Below are 20044 nucleotides of genomic sequence, written 5' to 3'. Positions count from 1 at the left end.
AAAAATGACCTTATTGAAGCGTCAGACCCATCTTCTCTATGGACCGAAGGCCTGCTAAAATTGATCTCGGACAAGGAGGTCTAGGCTACAGGAGATCACAACACTTGAGTGTTAGTTACCATCATTTTAAAAATCTCAAAATACAGGTGATGTTTAACTCAAGTGTAGCCACTAGATCTCTCTTTACTTAAAGAATCTGCCTGCAACGCAGGAGACACAGGAGACTCAGGTTCAATCCATGGATCAGGAAGATCGCCTGGAGGAGGAAATGGCAACCCACTCCAATATTCTTGCTTGGAGAATCCCATGGACAGAGGAGCCCGGCGGGCTACAGTCCACAGGGTCATTGAAGAGTCAGACACGACCAAGCATGATGCACGACAGAATGTATAAAAGCTGCTTTTGAATATAATACAGTATTTGTGAAGTTACAACTGGTCACTAGTCCCTTACTTGTTAATATTCCTTTCCTCATTCAAGCGGCTTTTCAAAATTCACTTCCTCCCTTCAAAGCCTTCTTCCCTAAAAGGAAAACAGTGATTTCCTCTAGAATAGATTCACCTAGATATCCACCTGCTGGTAACTCTCTTTTTTTCCAGACTTTGGCTTGCAAAGCCATATTTATTCTATTTTTAAAAAGCCATTACACAACTAAGAGTTCTCATATCGCAACTAAGGTCCAGGGCAGCCAAATAAATAAATAAATCAAAAATACCACTATAGTTTTTAATTAAAATATATCTGCATATGTCAATGGCTTGGGAGGTTTCCCTTGTGGCTCAGCTGGTAAAGAATCCACTTGCCATGTGGGAGACCTGGGTTCGATCCCTGGACTGGGAAGATCCCCTGAAGAAAGGAAAGTCTATCCACTCCAGTACTCTGGGCTGGAGAATTCCATGGACTGTATAGTCCAAGGGGTTGCAAAGAGTCGGACACGACTGAGCAACTTTCACTGGGAGGTATACCTTCTCTCAAAAACAAAATATAATAAATATTTATGACAGTGAAGAACACAGTTACTCTCCAAGTTTATAGTTATTATTCTAATTATACCAAAAATTAGACAATATGGTCCAGAAATGACCTTCACTTGCTCAAAAGTTCAGTAAGTAGGATGTTAACTAAGTAGACCATTTCAATCAACAAACCTCTGGGAAAAATCTAATGAGTCAAACCAAAAAGTTCATGAATAATGAAGCCATCACTGTTGACTTCATTCTGCTCCTCACTGATAACGTGTGATCAGCTACAGCACAAGGTTACTTCCCTCTGTTCCTGAAAGAATTAAAGTAAACGTGAAGCATGCATGCAGCGTCATGAAGTGCCGTTTGCTTCTTTTTCGTGACCACCTAGTTTAGCAGGAAGGAGCACAGACGTGGAGCACACCTGGGCTTGAATCCTGCCTTTGACACTCTACAGCTGTGTGATCTTGGGCAAGTTCTGTGTTCCCTCTAAGCCTCTGTTTCCACATCAGTAAAATAAAGATAACAGGGACTTCCACCAGGGACTTCTCTGGTGGTCCAGTGCTAAGCCTCCAAGCTCCCAGTGCAGGGTGCTGGGGTTCGATCTCTGGTCAGGTGCGGCAACTAAGAACCGGCAGAGATAGACAGATAGATAACAGTACCTACCTCCAAAAGATTGTTATGATGATAATGCAAGCAGAGCACATAAAACAGGGCCTGCTTCTTAGCAAACACTACACAACCATTACCACTTTGAGTGGCAGTAGCTGAGAGTTATCACTACTTATCCTGCTATGTAGACCAGATGTTGGCAAACTTTCCCTGTGAGTGGCGAGATGAAATACCTTGGGTTTACCGGAGCACATGGGCTCTGTTTAAAACTACTCAACTACACTGCTGTAGTGGGGAAGCAACCGTAGACAACAGGCAAATAAATAAGCACGGCTGTGTGCCAATCAATCTTTGTTTATGAACACTGAGGTTTAGATTTCATGTAATTTTTCACATTCACAAAACATCACTCTTCTGATTTTTTTTTTAAATCACTTAAAAATGTAAAAATCATTCTTGGCTTGCAGGGGATATAAGAATCCTGTGGGCAGGATTTGGCCCACAGGCTGTGACACACAACTCCTGGTGTAAATCAGTGCATTTTAAATGCAAATCAATGACCAGGTTTCCATCAGTCCTTAATAAAGTCATCACGGCAAACTTAAAAGCTGTATTTTCTTGGGGAGGACTGTCCTCTACTCTGTGATGATGCAATTTCAACTCCTTTGGTATCACAGTGTTTTTCATCTTATAAAATGATGCTAAGAGTATGGGGCCATTTAAGTTTTTTTAATTGTCTTTATTTGAAAATCCCATGCCAAGTCTGCCCCCTTCCCGCTTTTTTGCAGGGAGTGTAGCTGTTGTTCATTTCTTATTTAACTGGTGTGTAAGACCCAAGTCTAGGAATTGTTAACCTAAAGCTTTCTGCCTAGTCGAAACAAGAGTAGTGATCGCTATCACCGGCACCTGCTGATCTGTAAGCTAATCAAGTCAATCTTCAGCATCTGCTAAGCTGGCCACCTGTATCTCTCCTCGGTCCCTTCTCTTAACTTAATGTTAACTCCTTCCCAGAAGCCTTCGGATCCTCTGCTAACATCCATTCTTGTATTTCCTCCTCCAACTAAAACAGACAGGAATCTTAATGTACTTTTTCACATTTAATGGGCTTCCCTGGTGGCTCAAACAGAAAAGAGTCTGCCTGCAATGTGGGAGACCCAGGTTCGATCCCTTGGTCAGGAAATTCCCCTGGAGTAAGAAATGCAAACTCACTCCAGTATCCTTGCCTGGAGAATTCTAGGGACAGAGGAGCCTGGTGGGCTACAGTCTACGTGGTCTCAAAGAGTCGGACATGACTAAGCAACTAACACTTTTACTTTCATACTTAATAAATGACTGCCCACATTAATTTTTCAATAAATATTTTAAATGAGTATTTGCATTTCACTCAGCCGTTCTTAGTTGAAAATGCCACCATGGCATTTTACTGGGCTTTGTAACCAGAGAGATGAAGCTGTGTCACTTCCCAGATGTGAGATGTGCACAGAGTACTTTCCTGATTTGTAGTTTCCTCACCCATCAGTAAGGACAGTATCACTTCCCTAGAGGAGGGCTGTTAGAATTAGAAATAACATACAAAAGAAGCTAGTATGGTATTTGTAAATGCTCTATTTGTTTACTTGCTAAGTCATCTCCAACTCTTTTGCCAAGCCACGAACTATACAGCCCGCCAGGCTCCTCTGTCCATGGGATTTCCCTGGCAAGAACAGTGGAATGGGTTGCCATTTCCTCCTCCAGAGGACCTTCCCAGCCCAGGGACTGAACCCTCATCTCCTGCATTGGCAGGCGGATTCTTTACAGCTGAGCCACCAGGGGGGCCCAAATGCTCCATAAAAGCAGTTATTATTAACACGTGCACCAGGTTTCTAGAAGTACTCAGAGACGTGTTTGACAACAGTGTCACGGTAAGGCTTCATTTTCACTGACAAAACTACTACACTACTTTTAAAGGTACAACAGATGACACACGGAAACCAAAGAGAACATCAGACGCAAGGTGACATTTTTTATGTCAGCGAAGTAACAACAGAGATAATGTAAGCAAAGAGCACTTTTTCGTGACATACAAAAATTTCAGCTAGAAAAAAGACGACAGCACGGAAATAGTTTTAAATAAACACAATGAGTAAATATAAACATTCTGTGTTGCCCCTTCTCAAGAATTCCCCATCGTTTCGTAAAGGTTAAGTCTTCTTCATACAAAGGCACACAGTTTAAATTATTTACAGAGGGTTTTAGGTCCAACTAACCAGCCAGAAACTCCTTACCACAGAGAGAAAATAGAGTGGTAAAAAAATTATTTCCAGCAATATTACATTCCTTTTGGGAAAGCACTCTATAATTCATGGATGAGTCACTGTGGAAATAAAAATCTTAAATAATGGATAAGACTGTAACTGAAAATCCTGAGAGCTAATTACCCTATTCTATGTTCCTGGTAACTCCTTCAGGAATATTAAGGTTACACTGGTAGTGATTAGTTATCCAAAGGAGACTTCTTATCTACTGTGACCCACTTTCTAGCAACACTGTTCAGGTCCCAGGCTACTGCTTCCCTCTTCGCAGCTGACTGTAAGATACATGCCATACTTCAAAAAATGTTCTACAGTAGTCTCTGAAGTTAAGAAATATCTGACTTGATTCTAAGTAACATTTATTACCTATTATGGGGTTTCCCAGGTGGCTCAGTGGTAAAGAATCTGCCTGCCAAGGAAGAGATGAGGGTTCGACCCCTGGGTTGGGAAGATCCCCTGGAGGAGGAAATGGCAACTCACTCCAGTAATCTTACCTGAAGAATCCCATGGACAGAGGAGCCTGGCGGGCTACAGTCCATGGGATCACAGAGTCAGACACAGCTTAGCAAGTCAACAACAAATACCTACTGTGCCATTTAGTCTTATCCATGATTTTATACATAGTATCTCCTTTAATCTTTCATTATCACAACAATCATAAAAGCATTTTCTCCCTGTGACAACTCATTAAACTCCAAGAAAGCTCTTTGCACTTTATATGCAAGCCCTGGTTTCAAGCTGCCTATCTTGAGAAGGAGATCGATTGTCAAGTACTTCTCACTCCCAGAAAAGCCTAACTCAGTTATGTGAGTCAATCTCGAACTAGTGCATTAAAATAAAAATGAAGAGACTCTTCAAGAGAATTCCATTAGGAAAACTGGTCAAAACAAGTCAGATAACTGTACAAGAAAGAAAGAATCCCTCCGGGGATTACAGATGAGAAAACGGGCCCAAAAAGATTACACAATGTACCCACGGTCGCACAGCTACTGACTGGCAGAGCCAGGACAGAAATGAGAACGCAGAAGTCTTCTTTTCTAGACGGGGTGTCCTATCCATTACACCAGCAATTCTCAAGCTCATCAGACCCAATGCCACCCATCCCCCTTCTTCTAACAAATATTTTGTAATGTGTCCTTTATTATCTCAAAATAAAATTCATAGATAAATAAGCCTACTCTCACAGGCAATCCAAAAAATTAATATAATGCTCAGTGAAAGAGAGAAGAAAAGTTTTATAAGAAACAAACATGCATGTTAACAGGTCAAACGCTGAGACATGGCCACACCAAAAGACATGGGCACATGCACAGAGAGGCTGGTGGACGTCCTGGTCAACAATGCAATGCTGAAGTCATTTTCTAAAATGATAAAAACTCTACGTCAAGTTCCAAACAAAACAAAGTACAATAAAAATTTTTAAAAAAAATTAACAGCAAACATCACATTTACTGTAAAAGAAAAAAAAAGGACTATCTGCCATCAACTTACACAGTAGTTCCAATGCTGGAAAAGTTCAGTGTATACTGAAGTTATTCCAAAAATGCTAATGCATTTACGCACACTTATGTAGTTAGAAATGGGTTCAGGTCATTAAAAACAGCTTTCTCATCTACACACATTTCTGGGTGAGATGTTTGAAAACCACCTGGAATGAGGGAGACTTTTCCAGAGCAGGACTGCCCTAAGCATTGCAGGGTACCTAGCAATCCCGGGCCCTCTCTACCCCAAATCTAAAAAATGCCTTCTGCCTTGAAACCATGCTGGCAGCCAATGTACCCATGACTTTCGAACAACTGAAAACCAATGTGCTACTCTGGGTTTTCCAGGCACCTATCACCAAAAACGCCAAAAGAAATTCAGGAATTCATCCAATACAACTTAAATAGACTATCTTCTGCCTGCCTCATTTCTTGAAAATGCTCTGTACCATGGGCAGCATGTTTTCACAGAGAAATAATACACTTCATGAAATCACAAGACAGAAAAGACTGGAGCTCATTAAAGTATGCTTCTGTCCTAGGAATCTGGCACCTATTTAAGTTCCTGTGCCCATGATGAGCCATGTGGCAAGAATACATTGCTAATTACTCAGATTATCAAATCTACGAAAGAGAATGGAAACTGGGAACATTTTCTGAACATGTTCTTCTACTTTCTCAGTAGATTTTAAATCCCACACAAGTTTTCAGATAGCTCCCAAAGAATGTTGTCCTTTGAAATAGAGTGAATACTACAGGATATTGATAATGTAAACAGTGCAATTGTGTAATAAAAAATTTTAAATACTGTGCTTAAACAAAGATTTATCTGTGAACAGCTAATCAAAGCAATTTTGCTTTCATTTTATTACCACTATCTCAGATCAACAAGAGGAATGAAACTGGTGTACAGAGAATAACACACATATAAATAACTGTCCAAAACTCTTTGCCTCAAACAGATCAACTACAACGTACCATTATTGATATTTTTTAACAATGAGTATACCTGAGTTACAGACACATATCTCTTCCTGAATTTCACAAAACATGGAAGAACTCAACATAAATAACGAAGAACCTTAACCTGAAAAACCGTTTCCTTCTGTTATGCTTTCAAGATGCTGTGGAACAAAGGATGAAGTTCTTAATCACAAAATTTTACAGCATGGAGGAAAACTTAAGAGATTAACCTTATGCAAAGTGTGTGTGATAAACTGGTGGGCAACAACCTCTTGTTGTATCTTATGCTGGCAGTATCAGAAAATAAAAGTATGTATTTTCTCTTTTTTACCATTCAGAGAATTTAAAAACCAAGTCAAGATGAAACATACAAAACAACAGGTCTACAGATACACAATGGAACTTTAGCAGAGAAAGCACATATCCTGGGCTCTGTACTCAACAGCAGTTCCTCATCTTAAGCTTAATGGGTATGCCTCAAGCACAAAGTACATAACAGAAAGTTACACAACCATCTCCATGAGAATGGCTTCATATGTATTGCCCGGCAATATTCTTAAAGTTGAGCTCTCTCTCTCCCAGAATTTTACACTGCCTTCTAATACTTAAGCAATAGGAATATAGATTCCCACTGTCAAGGAATTCTTGATGATCTGCTCTCTTTTTCTGAGCAACAAATTATAACGTGCAAGCACTGCCCAGAAGACCATTTTTAAAGTATGCAGTGATTCTTAAAGACGTTAAGTCCTTTATTTAGGGTTATGGATATTAAAAAGCTCCCACAGACTGAACAAATTTAAAAATCACAGTTTCAATCAAAAATCATCACCACTGTTGTTGTTGTTCAGTTGTTAAGTTGTGTCTGACTTTGTGACTCCATGGACTGCACGCAACATGTCAGGCTTCCCTGTCCCATTCACCATCTCCTGGAGCTTGCTCAAACTCATGTCCACTGAGTCAGTGATGCCACCCAACCATCTCATCCTCTGTTGCCTCCTTCTCCTCAATCTTTCCCAGCATCATGGTTTTTTCCCAAGGAGATGGCTCATTTCATCAAGTGGCCAAAGGATTGGAGCCTCAGCATCAGTTCTTCCAATGAATGTTCAGGGTTGATTTCCTTTAGGATTGACTGGTTTGATCTCCTTGCAGTCCAAGGGACTCTCAAAAGAGTCCTCTCTTGCCTCATCATCTATATTCAAAGATTTCTTTGAAAACATCTCATGGATGTGCACCTTCTTCTCCAATCCTGTAACCCAAATAACTCCAGGCTTTCTGCCGCAAACTCACTCGCTCTCCCTTCCTGCATGCCTGCCTGCCTGCCTGCAGCCCTCTCTGCTGATCAGCAATAAAGGCTGCTCCTAAATAATTTTTTGGTTATGTTTCAGGGCAACTTTCCTCCCTCCCTCCCTAGGGCAACTTTCTGTTCCTTTCCTCAAATTCTTCTCTGAATAAGTCATATTAAGAAAGAAAGAAGTTATACACTTTTAAAGGATCAATTAAATTTTACCTCAATAAAGTTGTCACAAAGGGAGAGAGGGAGGGAGCGAGGCAGGGAGCGGCAACAGAGGAGGGCAGGAGGAGGGGGGCTCTCCATCCCACCCCCGGTGAAGTCCCTGCAGTCATCCTGCAGAGGTCAAAGACCCAGCGCACCCACACCGCTGTCAGCAGCAATCTGGCCTCCCAGGAACCAGGTCCAGTGGTGGTCAAGCACCGTTCTGTGAAGCTGACTCGTCCATCAGATGGAGACAGCGCTGGGAGAAAATACATTCCTCCATGCAGCCAGAACCTAAAACCTTCATATTGGCACTCATTTTTCCAGGACTGGCTTTCCAAAAAAAATACCCCAAAAGAAAGAAAGGGTGGGAAAAAAAACTTCCTTCCTCACAGCTGCCTGTTGAATACACAGAGCATACGTAAAATGTCACAGGTCTCTTATTTAGAGTCCCCCCACCCAATCGCTTGTTAGAAAGCAGGGTCTCTGGGCCCCTCCAAGCCTCTTACAGAGCACCCGTGACATGATATCAAAGGAAAATGGAACTATGACCTCCCTTGATCAACAGCAGGGTAACTACAACAACTTGGTGCCCGAAGTGCACTTTCTGGTTTCTTTGGCACAAAAGAATAAAAAATGGGTTTCCCAACTCATATTTAAGCTGCCACCTGCAAAGACTGTGTAAATAAGCAGACACATAAAACCAATTCCATCACTGAGAGCAAGTCCCACACGCCACCGCACTGTGAACTGTATGGGAGAAGGGGAAGGAGACACTGCAGTCCTCCAGCAAGTTCCACCTCCTCACAGATAAGCCTTATCGGGCATTTGTACAGACTTTGTTTATTAGATTCACTGGATCGTTTTTCATAACACTCCACTACATCCCAGGTGAGCAAATTTACCAGCTCTACAGGAAACCAATTTGCCATCCCATTCATGTACCTCTGCACAAGACAAAGTCCAGGGGACGGGTAGCTTCTGTTTCTATAAGCTGGACAAATTCTGCTTCCCAAAAGGATTGTTAATTCCCCAAAAGGAGCGTATCTATCTTACATTTAATTTTCTCAGGGCATCCCACACAGTGCCTCTAATATATCTCATTTCTGGAACACCAGAAAAGATCAAATCTATCTGAAAAAATAGACTGTAATACAGATTTATCCACAGTACTCTGAAAAATCATTCATAATTCATCTCTAAGTTACAACGGGATGAGCAGAAAGAAAAGTTAAACAGTTCAAGACAGAGATTTCAGATTTTAAAATCAGACTTTTAATGACAGGGAAACAATTAGCAACCTTATGGAAAAACTGATTTAAATTCAAATAATGGCTTTCCCTATGTGACAAATCAAGGCAGAACCTAAAATTATTAAAATACTAATAGTCACCAGGGTCCAAAGAGTGAGAACAAATGACAAAGCAAATATTTACAGATAGTAAGTCTCTCTTGCTGTCTACCCAAATAAAGTCAAACTCCAAAAGCAAAAAAAAAAAAAACAAAAAAAACCCATAGAACAAAACATTAAACTCACCTGCTACACTGTAATTTTTTAAAAATTACTCTGATCACACAAAATGCCAATGAAAGTGATTTAAAACAATTATTTTCAAAATAAGCTTCCAACTCAACTCAACATGTAGGAATATTACAGGAAGGCATTATAAGCAAAAAAGGAGTATGACAATATCTTATTAGATACTGATAAGAACAAAATTAAAAAATATAAATCATCCAAAGCCTTAGTTTTGTAGTTCAACCAAGATCACAGCTGGATTTTTATTCTCCATCAAATAAACACACCAAAACCCTTCCTCATTCCCAATTTAAGAAAAAGAAAAGACGTTTCCTGTGAAAACGTATATTGTTCCATTTCTCCAACCACCAGTACTTGAAAGTTACAAGTACTTTCATACAAGAGGAGTATGAAACATAAAAACAACTGGGTATTCATTTTTGAAACAATCTTCTGAAAGGACTTCATAATAACTGTACACGTCAGGCAATTCTAAGCAAATGTGTTCTTTTTCATTTGATAGGATTCTAGACCGAGATCTCTGTCGTCCAATCAGATCAAACATCGAGAATGTATCTAAATCCCCAATCTCAAACTGAAATGGGGAAATTTGTTTAATTACTGTAAATCCTATTAAACCAATCTTCTTTGTGAAGTGGAAATCTCTGACCTCTGAGGACTGCAGAGGGTGTGATGAATGCAGAGTTTAATTAGGGCCCAGACTGGCTCACTGTAATCTATTCATTAGCATTCTCAATTCTCTATATCTCATTGCTGTGTTTCACTTTACTTTAAAATTGCACCCTTCGTTTTTTGGAGCAAAGTCATACAATTTTAGGATTGTGTGGTAATTATAGTGGGTGCAGGAAGAATCTGTTCCTGCCAACACGGGTGTTTAATTAGGGCAAGGGGCGGAATCCAGATAAGGCGGCGTTCACCCTCCTTCAGCGCATATGGTATTTTTGGCACCAGAGCCCTGTGCACTGTTTCACGTCCACTGGACTCAAGTGCCAAGTTCCCACCACAGTCATTTCGAAAGATTCGAAGATTTTGCCTCTGAATGTAGCTTGATAATTAGAAAGGTTACTGTCATTTGCTTTTTTATCCACACAGCTTTTAAAAACAGGCACAATTAGCTGCCTGAATTATTTGAAAATAGAGAAGTAAGCTGATAATTTTTTTCCTCGTAAATATGGACTTTTTCAGGTTGGTTGATGATAAAAACCATCTTGGTGATGGGCATATTTTCAGCACCAACAGAAAGGTATATTGATGGCTAGTTAACTCAAGGATAAATTCAATAACATCAATTTAACATTCAACTTCTACGAAAGTCTAATTTATATCTCATACATAACCAATCATACCAAGCTGCTTTTCTTCCACCTAAAATCCTCAAATTTGACCAGTTAAAGAATTTTTCTTTAAAAAAGATTCAGAAGTTATACTTTCTTATAAACGTCAACAGAAAGAACTGCTACTCCCTGTTGGTACTTAATAAATATTTACATCATCAACTTTTTAAATTAATTTCCGTCCTCCGGTACTGTCAACACAGATTTGCCTTGTGGTGGTTTTATTAAGATTGACTTTTTGTGGCTCAGCTGGTAAAGAACCCACCTGCAATGTGGGAGACCTGGGTTCGATTCCTGGGTTGGAAAGATCCCCTGGAGAAGGGAACAGCTATTCTGGCCTGGAGAATTCCATGGACTACATAGTCCACGGGGTCACAAACAGTCAGACACACTGAGCGACTTTCACTTTTTAAAAAAAAAAGAACACATTTGCTATGATAAATCTTGGGCTTTCCTGGTAGCTCAACTGGTAAAGAATCCACCTGCAATGCAGGAGACCCCAGTTTGATTCTTCGGTCAGGAAGATCCCCTGGAGAAGGGATAGGCTACACACTCCAGTATTCTTGGGTTACCCTGGTGGCTTAGATGGTAAAGAATCCACCTGCCATATGGGAGACCTGGGTTTGATCCCTGGGTAGGGAAGATCCCCTGGGGGAGGGAATGGCAACCCACTCCAGTATTCTGGCCTAGAGTATCCCTATGCACAGAGGAGCCTGGCAGACTCATGGGGTCACAGAGTCAGACATGACTGAGTGATAAGCATGCACACACATGGTAAATCTTACAGCACGTGGCAAAAGTACATTCTCACAAGAACAGAAAAAAGAAAATATGTGCTGAAAGAAAAGACAGGAAGAGAAAGAGAAGCAAAACGGGAAAGAATAATGAGCAAGCAGACACGGTAACCAGAAAAAAATTAAGGCACAGGACCAGTCTGGAAAAGGCCAAGAAATGGGGGTGCAAAATATAGTACTAAGAAAAACAGGAAAAACAAAAAGAAATGAACCAAGAGAAAAATCGTTTCATTTGCATGAACTCTGATTCATTTATGCCAGAACACACGCGAACTAACCTGGTTCTCCTCCTGCACAACTCTGTACTGCTCCTTCCAGACGGTGATTTTGGAAGCTTCATCCTTCCTCAGGGCTCGCTCCTTCTTCAGCTCTGGGCTCCAGAAGGTCTTGATACTGTTCATCGAGGAACTTAACTTGCTCTCCTTGACCTCCACGTCCTTGCGTAAGAGGTCATTTTCCCTTAGCACCTCCTTGAGCTGCGTCTGCAGATCCATGATGGTGTTATCTCTGGCCTGACGGAGGGAGTGAGGAACGGTGGAGGCCATGCTCACCGGGGGCAGGTGGTGCTCCCCAAACGCTATGGTGTCACTGGCGACCCCGCTGCTCGCTATGTTGGGGCTACTGCCCATAGCAGTCATCCGCACGCCATAAGGCAGACGGCCCCCGGATCGGCCAAGGGTCATGGTGCTCTTGGGTGTCTCTGAACCCGCGTTCTCGTGGTCACTTAGGTACATGGGGCCAGAAGTGGCATAGGCAGCATTGAGGGACTGGATGTTCTCCATGGAGAGGGTCTTCCCACCGCCACCTCCAGCGCTGCTTCCAGAGCTCCCTCCGGTGCTGTTGGTTCGCCGATGACCCAGGCGAGGGGAACGAGGAAGTCGAGGGGACCGCCCCGGGCTCTGGGTGCTCGGTTCCACCTTCCCCACTGAGCGGGCACTTCCATACATGGCTGCAAGATGTGTTCAGGAGCCGGGAAAGGTATGCAGCAGAAAGCAAAACACGGAACTCTGGGAGGCTGTGCTATGGCTCTAAGTTGGCTTAAGGCTCATCAGAAGTATCAGGCCCTCGCTGTCCAACCCAGAAGAAACAGCTCATGCCATTATCTGTAACGGAAAGTACTGCACGTTAGCTCTTGCAGGAGCAAACATCTCCCCTCGCAGACACTTTCACTGCCCCTACTTGAGGATTTCCCCTTTCAGCATCTGCTGACTGGTGCATTTGTTCACAGCACAACTTACTTCTCAGTAAGCATCATTCCTAAAACATCCAGCACGTCTCAGAACAGAACACCGAAACCGCACCAAGCAAATGGAAAAAAGAAATAAGGGGCATAAAGACTGGCAAGAAGAAGATAAAACTCAATGTTTCAACATATCATTTTCTAACTGGAAAATCCAAGGTCATCAACTGACAAAGACAAGACTCAACAAACTACTCACCCACAGACCAACACATAAACACGGACACTTTATTGTCCATCAGCAATGACAGTTGGAAAATATAACTTTTCAATTCCGTTCACAATAGCAGCAAAACCATAAAAATGCTCTGACATGCATCTAACAGAAATGTGCATGAAATTTTTGTAAAAACTAAAACTTTGCTGAACAAAAGGAAAGTTATCCATGTTCACAGATGAGAAGACAAACACTGTTGATGTGTCGTTTGTCCTCCAGCTCCTCCACGTGTCAATGAAAATCCCTACAAGACTCCTCACATAACCTGACAGACTAACTCTATAATTCAAATGGGAGAGTAAGGCACAACCGCCACAAAAACAATCTGAAACAGAAAAACAAAGGAAGATGTCCCCTAGATAGCAAGATATTGATACACTATAGGTCCATGATCCTTTATTTACAATGCAAAATTTTTTTAAACTCTGAAAATAAGTCTTTTTTCCCCCTCTTTAACTCATTTAGCAGCAATATCTGGCATGATCTTATATGAGGTCACTTATCACTTATAAGTACCTCACCTAGTGTAATTATTCATACACTTCACTGAGAAAATGACATGCACAATTACAGGACACTGCATAACACCCACTGGACATCGTGGAGAAAAAACCTGGACTCCAAAACCACATCTGAACCCTGGGATTTCTCAAAAGGACTCAAAGCCTTTTAAAGCTATAGTGATTAAAACTGTACAGAACTGGCCCAAGAATAGAATCTAAATTATACATGAGCATATAGTACATGCTAAAAGTAACATTTCAAAACAGTAAGAAAAGGATAAATCATTCAATAAATGGAGTCTGAACAACTGGTGCCTGAGAAAAAAATAAGTTACATCTTTACTTCACACAGTACAGAGCAATAAAGTCTATGTACATTAAAGATATAAAATTTTAAACTATTATAAGTACTAGAAGAAAACTTACTGTGTAAGAAAACTTACACAGAGAATATCCCTGTGAATTTGAGTAAAGGTAGGGGGCTGCCGTCTATGGGGTCACACAGAGTCGGACACGACTGAAGCGACTTAGCAGCAGGGCTTCTTAATTAAGAAACAAAAGGCAAAAATACATAAAGAAAAACAACTAATACACTCAATTATGTCAAAATGACAAAGTATACCAAGAATGAAAAGAAAACCCAAACTCTTGGTGAAAAAAAAAATCTTAACATATGTATAAAGATTTGTATACAAAATATACAAAGAATTCCTACATGTGAAATGCCAAATCTGAACATCAGTGGTTAGAGGCAAGGGGAAATTCTAAGGTTGGGGGGAAATGTCTGTGGAGACTCTTAGCTTCACTTGTAAAGCTTTATCCCCACAATGCACAAATACTTGAATTTTTTAATAGGAAAATATGTTCATATTCTAAAGTACAGTAACTAAGAAAATTTCAACACACATAGCATAGCCACCTATTGTACCCTTCTCTTAAACATAAAACAATACAGATCTAAACTAGATCTCTGTCATTTCCTAATAGCATTCTACCAAAGAACTGGCTTAAGTCAAGTAACAGACTTCAACATATTAAATAATATTTTAATATGCAACTGAAAATACAATCCAAGTAAATCATATGGTCAAAAATAAGATTTTAGAGTGTCTATATAGTCCAGCCAAACTCAAACGAGTTAAAGATCTTCAGAAATGCGAATACACTGGCAATCCCATCTCCACTTTGGTGATCCAGTAAAGACAGCCCTGAGGTAACAATAAGCAGGACAGGAAACACAGTCTTGTCTCAGAAATAGCAACAGGGCACCAAGTTCAGACACTGCAATACTCTGCTAGTAACGTTAGGAAATTCCTTCCCAGGAGGAACCTAACTCAGGAAGCAAAAATCTGGACTGTAGGGTAGGCGACAAGCAGTAATCTACATACTACTGCAGTGAATTCATCTTCAAGATCAAAGAGGTTTGCAAAGTTTTTTCTCTTTGAAGTAATCTGAATATTGCTTAAAACAAGAGAGCTACTCATTACCCAGAGCCCCTTAAATGATAACAAAAGCTAAGGCATAGTAAATGTTTACCATATGTCAGGCACTGTGCTAAGAATTTTATAAGATTTAATATTTATAAGCCCCCTTGCTGTTGTTGATTAGTCACTAAGTCGTGTCTGACTCTTTGCGCCCCCATGGACTGCAGCATGCCAGGCTCCTTTGTCCACGGGATTTCCCAGGCAAGAATACTGGAGTGGGTTGCCATTTCCTTCTCCAGATCTTCCCGACACAGGGACTGAACCCACGTCCCCTGCATTTGCAGGCGGGTTCTTTACCACTGAGCCACCGGGAAGCCTCCTACAACACAGGCGCTACCATTATCTCCACTTTACAGATGAAAGTGAGGCCTACGGGTGTTGAATGACTCATCTAAAGTTACACAGCTTTTAAGAGGTAGGGCCAAGATCTGAATTTAGGGCATCTAATTCTAGAGCCCTGGGTGCTCCCAATTATTACACTGTGCTTATCTGCCATCATCTGCTCATCTCAACTGTCCAGTTGCAAAGCAGTGTGTCCTGCTAATCTAGGACTCTAAACCTAAACTTTAAGGCATACCTTAGGTATTCTTGGGTGTCATGCTTAAATAATCATATTTATCCCTCTATTAAGGAGAACGTCTTCTTTAAAAGATGGTGGGTAGAAGAACAGAATCAGGAAAACTAACAAAGAGCAGTAATTCAGTCTCAGGAATCGTGCCACCAGAACTTTGAAGTTGTCACGCTCAAAAAAAAATTCCCAGCTGTGCTTTGGTGCAAAACTTTGTCCTGTAGTTGAGTAACTAAATCACACTAAAGAGGCTGAGATCCAGGAGCACAAATCCACATCGAGTGTTCAACGTGAGCAGGTGCACTCCAGAGTTTCAAGCCACTTTCAGACCCAAAACGGCATTTGCATGTGGAGTCTTTGTTACTATTAGAATTGTATTCATTTCTAGTAACACCACAAAAGAAGAAAACCCACTAGCTCTGTCCAAAGGCCTCATTCTGGCTTTCTAATATGAGCTTCAGGGAAGACAGTGTTTAAAAAATTCGAATTTCTTTTAAAAATATGCCAGAGCCACAACCACAAGATAATAATCCTTGTACTTTATAACAAACAGCTGACACACACATAAAAAAAAAATGTGACCAAGAAAAAAAAATTAAGCCATATGATCCCATTTATATAAAATTCCAGAAGGAATCTATTAGGCCAGAAAGCAAATCAGTATGTGCCTGGGGCTGGGGGTTGAGCCATGGATCGTGAAGACGGATCAGGGATCTTGGAAGGATAGAAGGAAACTTCCGTGGTGACAAAATGTTCACTATCTTGACTGGGGTGAGGCTTCCCAGGGGTACACAGGTCAAAATTCAAACTGCACACTTTAAATATGTTCAGGGTATTGTACATAAATTATACTACAAAAGCGTGAAAAAAATACTTCCACATTCCAAACTGCCCTGCCCTGAATTAATCCAAAGAAACACCTTCTCTGATTACCTACCTGGCTTCCTGACTGCTGCTGGAAACAATAACAACAACAACACACGTTGCAGCTGTTTAGTTTGAGCCCATGATAAATTGGCCCCAGAGTTCTCCGAGCCCCTTAGCTTGCTTCCTATCCAATATTTTGTTAGCTCCCTATCCTGTATCTGCTGTGGTTACTTCACACCTCTTCACTCTACTCATCAGACAGCACACACAAGGCTCCTGGGTCAGAGACGAAGAATTTTGCTACTCACATCACAGCCAGCACTATGAGCATCTTACCCACCCACTCGAAGTCCCACAAGGTGGCACCGTGGGGCCCAGGGAGCCACTACACATGCAGTGTGTCCGCAGAGGAACACGGAATTCAGGGAGCCCGCCACCTGACAGCAAGCAAGGCTGATCTCTCCCAGCGGGAGGCAGTACCTCACCCCTCAAGGTGGCTTGCTGCAAACACGATGCTGAGACATGCTTTTTCTGAATCCAGTAAGTCTTTAGATAACTTTTTATATAAGAGATAACACAGTATTGTTTCCTGAAACTTTTGTTTCAGGTGTGCACATGAACACATATGCACACACTGGATCACAAGTTAAAGTTCTTGTTGTAAACCACTGCCAGAATGGTCCTCTAACAATGGCCCAGATGAAGAGCAATCAGGACCTTGCACTCAGGGCGTGCAGGAAACAGACACATGGAGGACACGCCCTTCTCCTGACAAGTACCCTGTGGTATTTTAAGGTACCCGCCTAAATCATCTGCTACTCCTTCCTTCAAGAGGGGAGGCAAAATTCCTCTGTGTACCACCAGTCTTAAAGGATTTGCTTCTGACAATGTATCACTTCCAAAATGCACTCATAAAGACACAGAGGCTTCAGTCTTGGTCACTCTCTTGGATCTCTGGCTCTGGGGGCAGTTAGCCACCATGCTGTAAGGGTATTCCAGTTAACCTACAGAGAGCACCAACAGCCACGTGAGCAGGCCTGGAAAGGGACCCTCCGACTTCAGTCAAGCCTTCAGACGACTGCAACCTCACGAAACACCTTAAGCCAGAACCACCCAGTGTGCTCTTCATAACAACTGTGTTGTTTAGTCGCTAAGTTGTAGCCTACTCTTTTGTGACCCTATGGATTGTAGCCACCAGGCTCCTCTGTCCATAGGATCTCCCAGGAAAAATACTGGAGTGGGGTGCCATTTCCTTCTCCAAAAACTGTGAGATGACGTGTTTTTTCTTAATCCAGTTTTTAGATAACTTTTTACGTAAGAGATAACTAACACAGACAGTATTGTTTCCTAAATCTTGCTGGGTGTTCAGGAACACACATGCGCACACTGGATCACAATTTAAAGTGCTTGCTGTTCACCACTGCTGGAATGGTCCTCTAACGCGACGATTCCCAAGCGAGTCAGACTCCCTGCTCCCCTCAAGCCCACAAGGTGATGCAGAGGGGCCCAAACAGGAGATGCGGGAGTGAACTGTTTTCACACCACATCACTTGCTTTTTCATTGTGCATTCTCACAAAGGTATAGTAGTGTTTTCCAGAGGCTCCGTGATGGCTAATGGAACGTGCAGTCCTATGCTTTTAAATTTTCTCAGTTTTACTGTCTAATATGGTAAACAGTAACTGATACAGCCCACATAAAAAAGCTATTTAGAGTCTGCATAATTTATAAGAGTGCAAACAGATGCTGGAACAAAAAAAAAAAAACAACAACTAGGAACCACTGCTCTAAAATTTAAATATGACATGATCACACACACCTACATACTTCCTGTGATGGCATCCCAAAATAAGAATCTGAACTCCTTGGCACTGCAGACAAAACGTTTCACGATCTGGGACCTGCCTGCCTCTCTAAAGATGGGTCACTTCTTAACCACTCTCCTTTTCTGTGTGACAACCATTCTCAGATACCTGCGATTTCCTGAAATACCATCCTCTCTTTTGTTTCCATGAGCTGCTTCTTCCCCATCAACTAGCTTCTTACAACTCATTCTTCCAAACTAAGCTTAGTAATCACAATCCTGCACAAACCCTTAAACCCCTAATTTAGGCGCCGCTCTTAAAGTACCAAGGGCTTTTAAAACAATACATTCACTATGTTTTAGTTAATGAACTACTTGCCTTACAGGCAAAGGAGCGCCTTATTTCCAAAACCCAGTGCCATGCCTAAAACAAGTAAGCCAAGTGTCTGCTAACTCCACAGGTTAACCTAAATGCTAGTAAAATTCATTAACATAGTTCCTATACGTTCAGGAGGTAGCGGTAATCTTGAAATGAGTTTATGGAAACAGCAAATAAAAGCAATTAAGACAACTGTAAAGGAAACTTGTCATTTCCTTCTATTAACAAATTTCATTTTTAATTTTAACCAAATTCCATAAACTGACAACCTTCTTCTCTGTCGGCACTGTGATGTATTTTTGTCCTCTCATATTATGCCCTGAAAATCACAAACATCAAGATCTGAAAGAATGAACTTAATTTTTAAAACAATGAAGAGTCACTTTTTATTTATTTTGGGGCTATGCTGGGTCTTCATATCTTATGAGATCTCTCAATTAAGCAAATGGCAACTAAAGGTTAAATCAGAATAAAAAATGTGGTATCCTGCTTCTATAATTACAAAATTTTTACAAATTTTATTGCTTTTAATAATTCATTTCTATTCTAAAAACCCTTCTACACATGGGGATTTGAGTTTTTCTCCCTTAGAGCTTTTGTACAGTTCTTTCTAAAAAACGTCCATCTAACTGCTAAGAATAAAAGTGCTTTTTCTCTCCCTTAACCAGAATATATAGATGGCCATAAAGAAGCAGTGATAGTGAGAATAATCCACTCTGATACCCCAAAAGGAATAAGGGTAATAAATGCTGCTGAGAGAAAGCAGAACATGGAAGGTACAAGAGGCCGATTCTTTGTCATCTAAGGTTTTTCTTAATATTTTAAATCCTACTTCTCATAGTCGCTACTGTATTTCTGTGAGTTCTTAAAACAGCAGCAACAAAACAGAGTTCAGACCTGGCCACTACTATATATTCATACCACGAAGCTTGTTATCTAGGTCAGGAAAACCATAAAGAGAAGAATACTGGAAAATTCCAGGATCCCTACAAGAAAGGCATTGGTTCAAAAATCTATATACATGAGGAAAAAGAACACCCACCCACTAAGCCCAGCTCCAGCCCACATACAAATACATACCCACTGAGAATCCTGGAGTCCAACCAGGGGCCTAAGAGTAAAACACTAACACACACAACGGTCGTGTGCTAGCCTTCCATGCTCACTCTTCCTGCAAACAGTGCGGGCATCACAGCCGCCCTCAGCCTCTCCTTGCAGATTAAAGGATAGTAACAGCGCTCCACGTTCTGAGTCTCCAGAGGAGCACCAAGTACTCATAAATCAAAGGAGGGCAGAAAACCCTCTAACACAACACAGTAACCTACTTCCAGTTAATGACAGCTGGAAAGGCTGACACCCATGTGCTAGCAGATATTTATAAGAGGAACTAGAAAACACATCGCCCGTTGGCTAGTTAAGCTTTACGTATGGAATCTGACCCAAATCTCAAAATTACTAGTCCAACCTGCTATGATGAGTTACACTATTACTAAGTAGCATCAACTATCAGAAAAT

General features: G+C 41.2%; 1 protein-coding gene across 29 annotated transcripts in view; it reads right to left on the bottom strand.

Annotated features, from left to right (window-relative positions):
• The window catches only part of ERC1 (ELKS/RAB6-interacting/CAST family member 1), a 267903-nt gene that overhangs the window by 231509 nt on the left and 16350 nt on the right, over window positions 1-20044 (bottom strand). For all 29 annotated transcript variants that reach the window (XR_015164439.1, XM_086402547.1, XM_086402551.1 and 26 more), the window contains exon 2: window positions 11748-12572. Coding sequence is in view for 28 of the 29 variants with exons in the window: in XM_086402547.1 (XP_086258673.1) it covers window positions 11748-12416 (669 nt within the window). In the remaining variant the exon portion in view is untranslated. The remainder of the gene's footprint in view (window positions 1-11747; window positions 12573-20044) is intronic.

Source organism: Bos grunniens, chromosome 5, assembly GCF_055505025.1.
Source record: "Bos grunniens cultivar Pamir isolate PY7600 chromosome 5, Bosgru_T2T1.0, whole genome shotgun sequence".
Lineage (NCBI taxonomy): Eukaryota > Metazoa > Chordata > Mammalia > Artiodactyla > Bovidae > Bos > Bos grunniens.
Note: the sequence above shows the minus strand (reverse complement) of the source record. Positions and strands in the feature narration are given on the sequence as shown.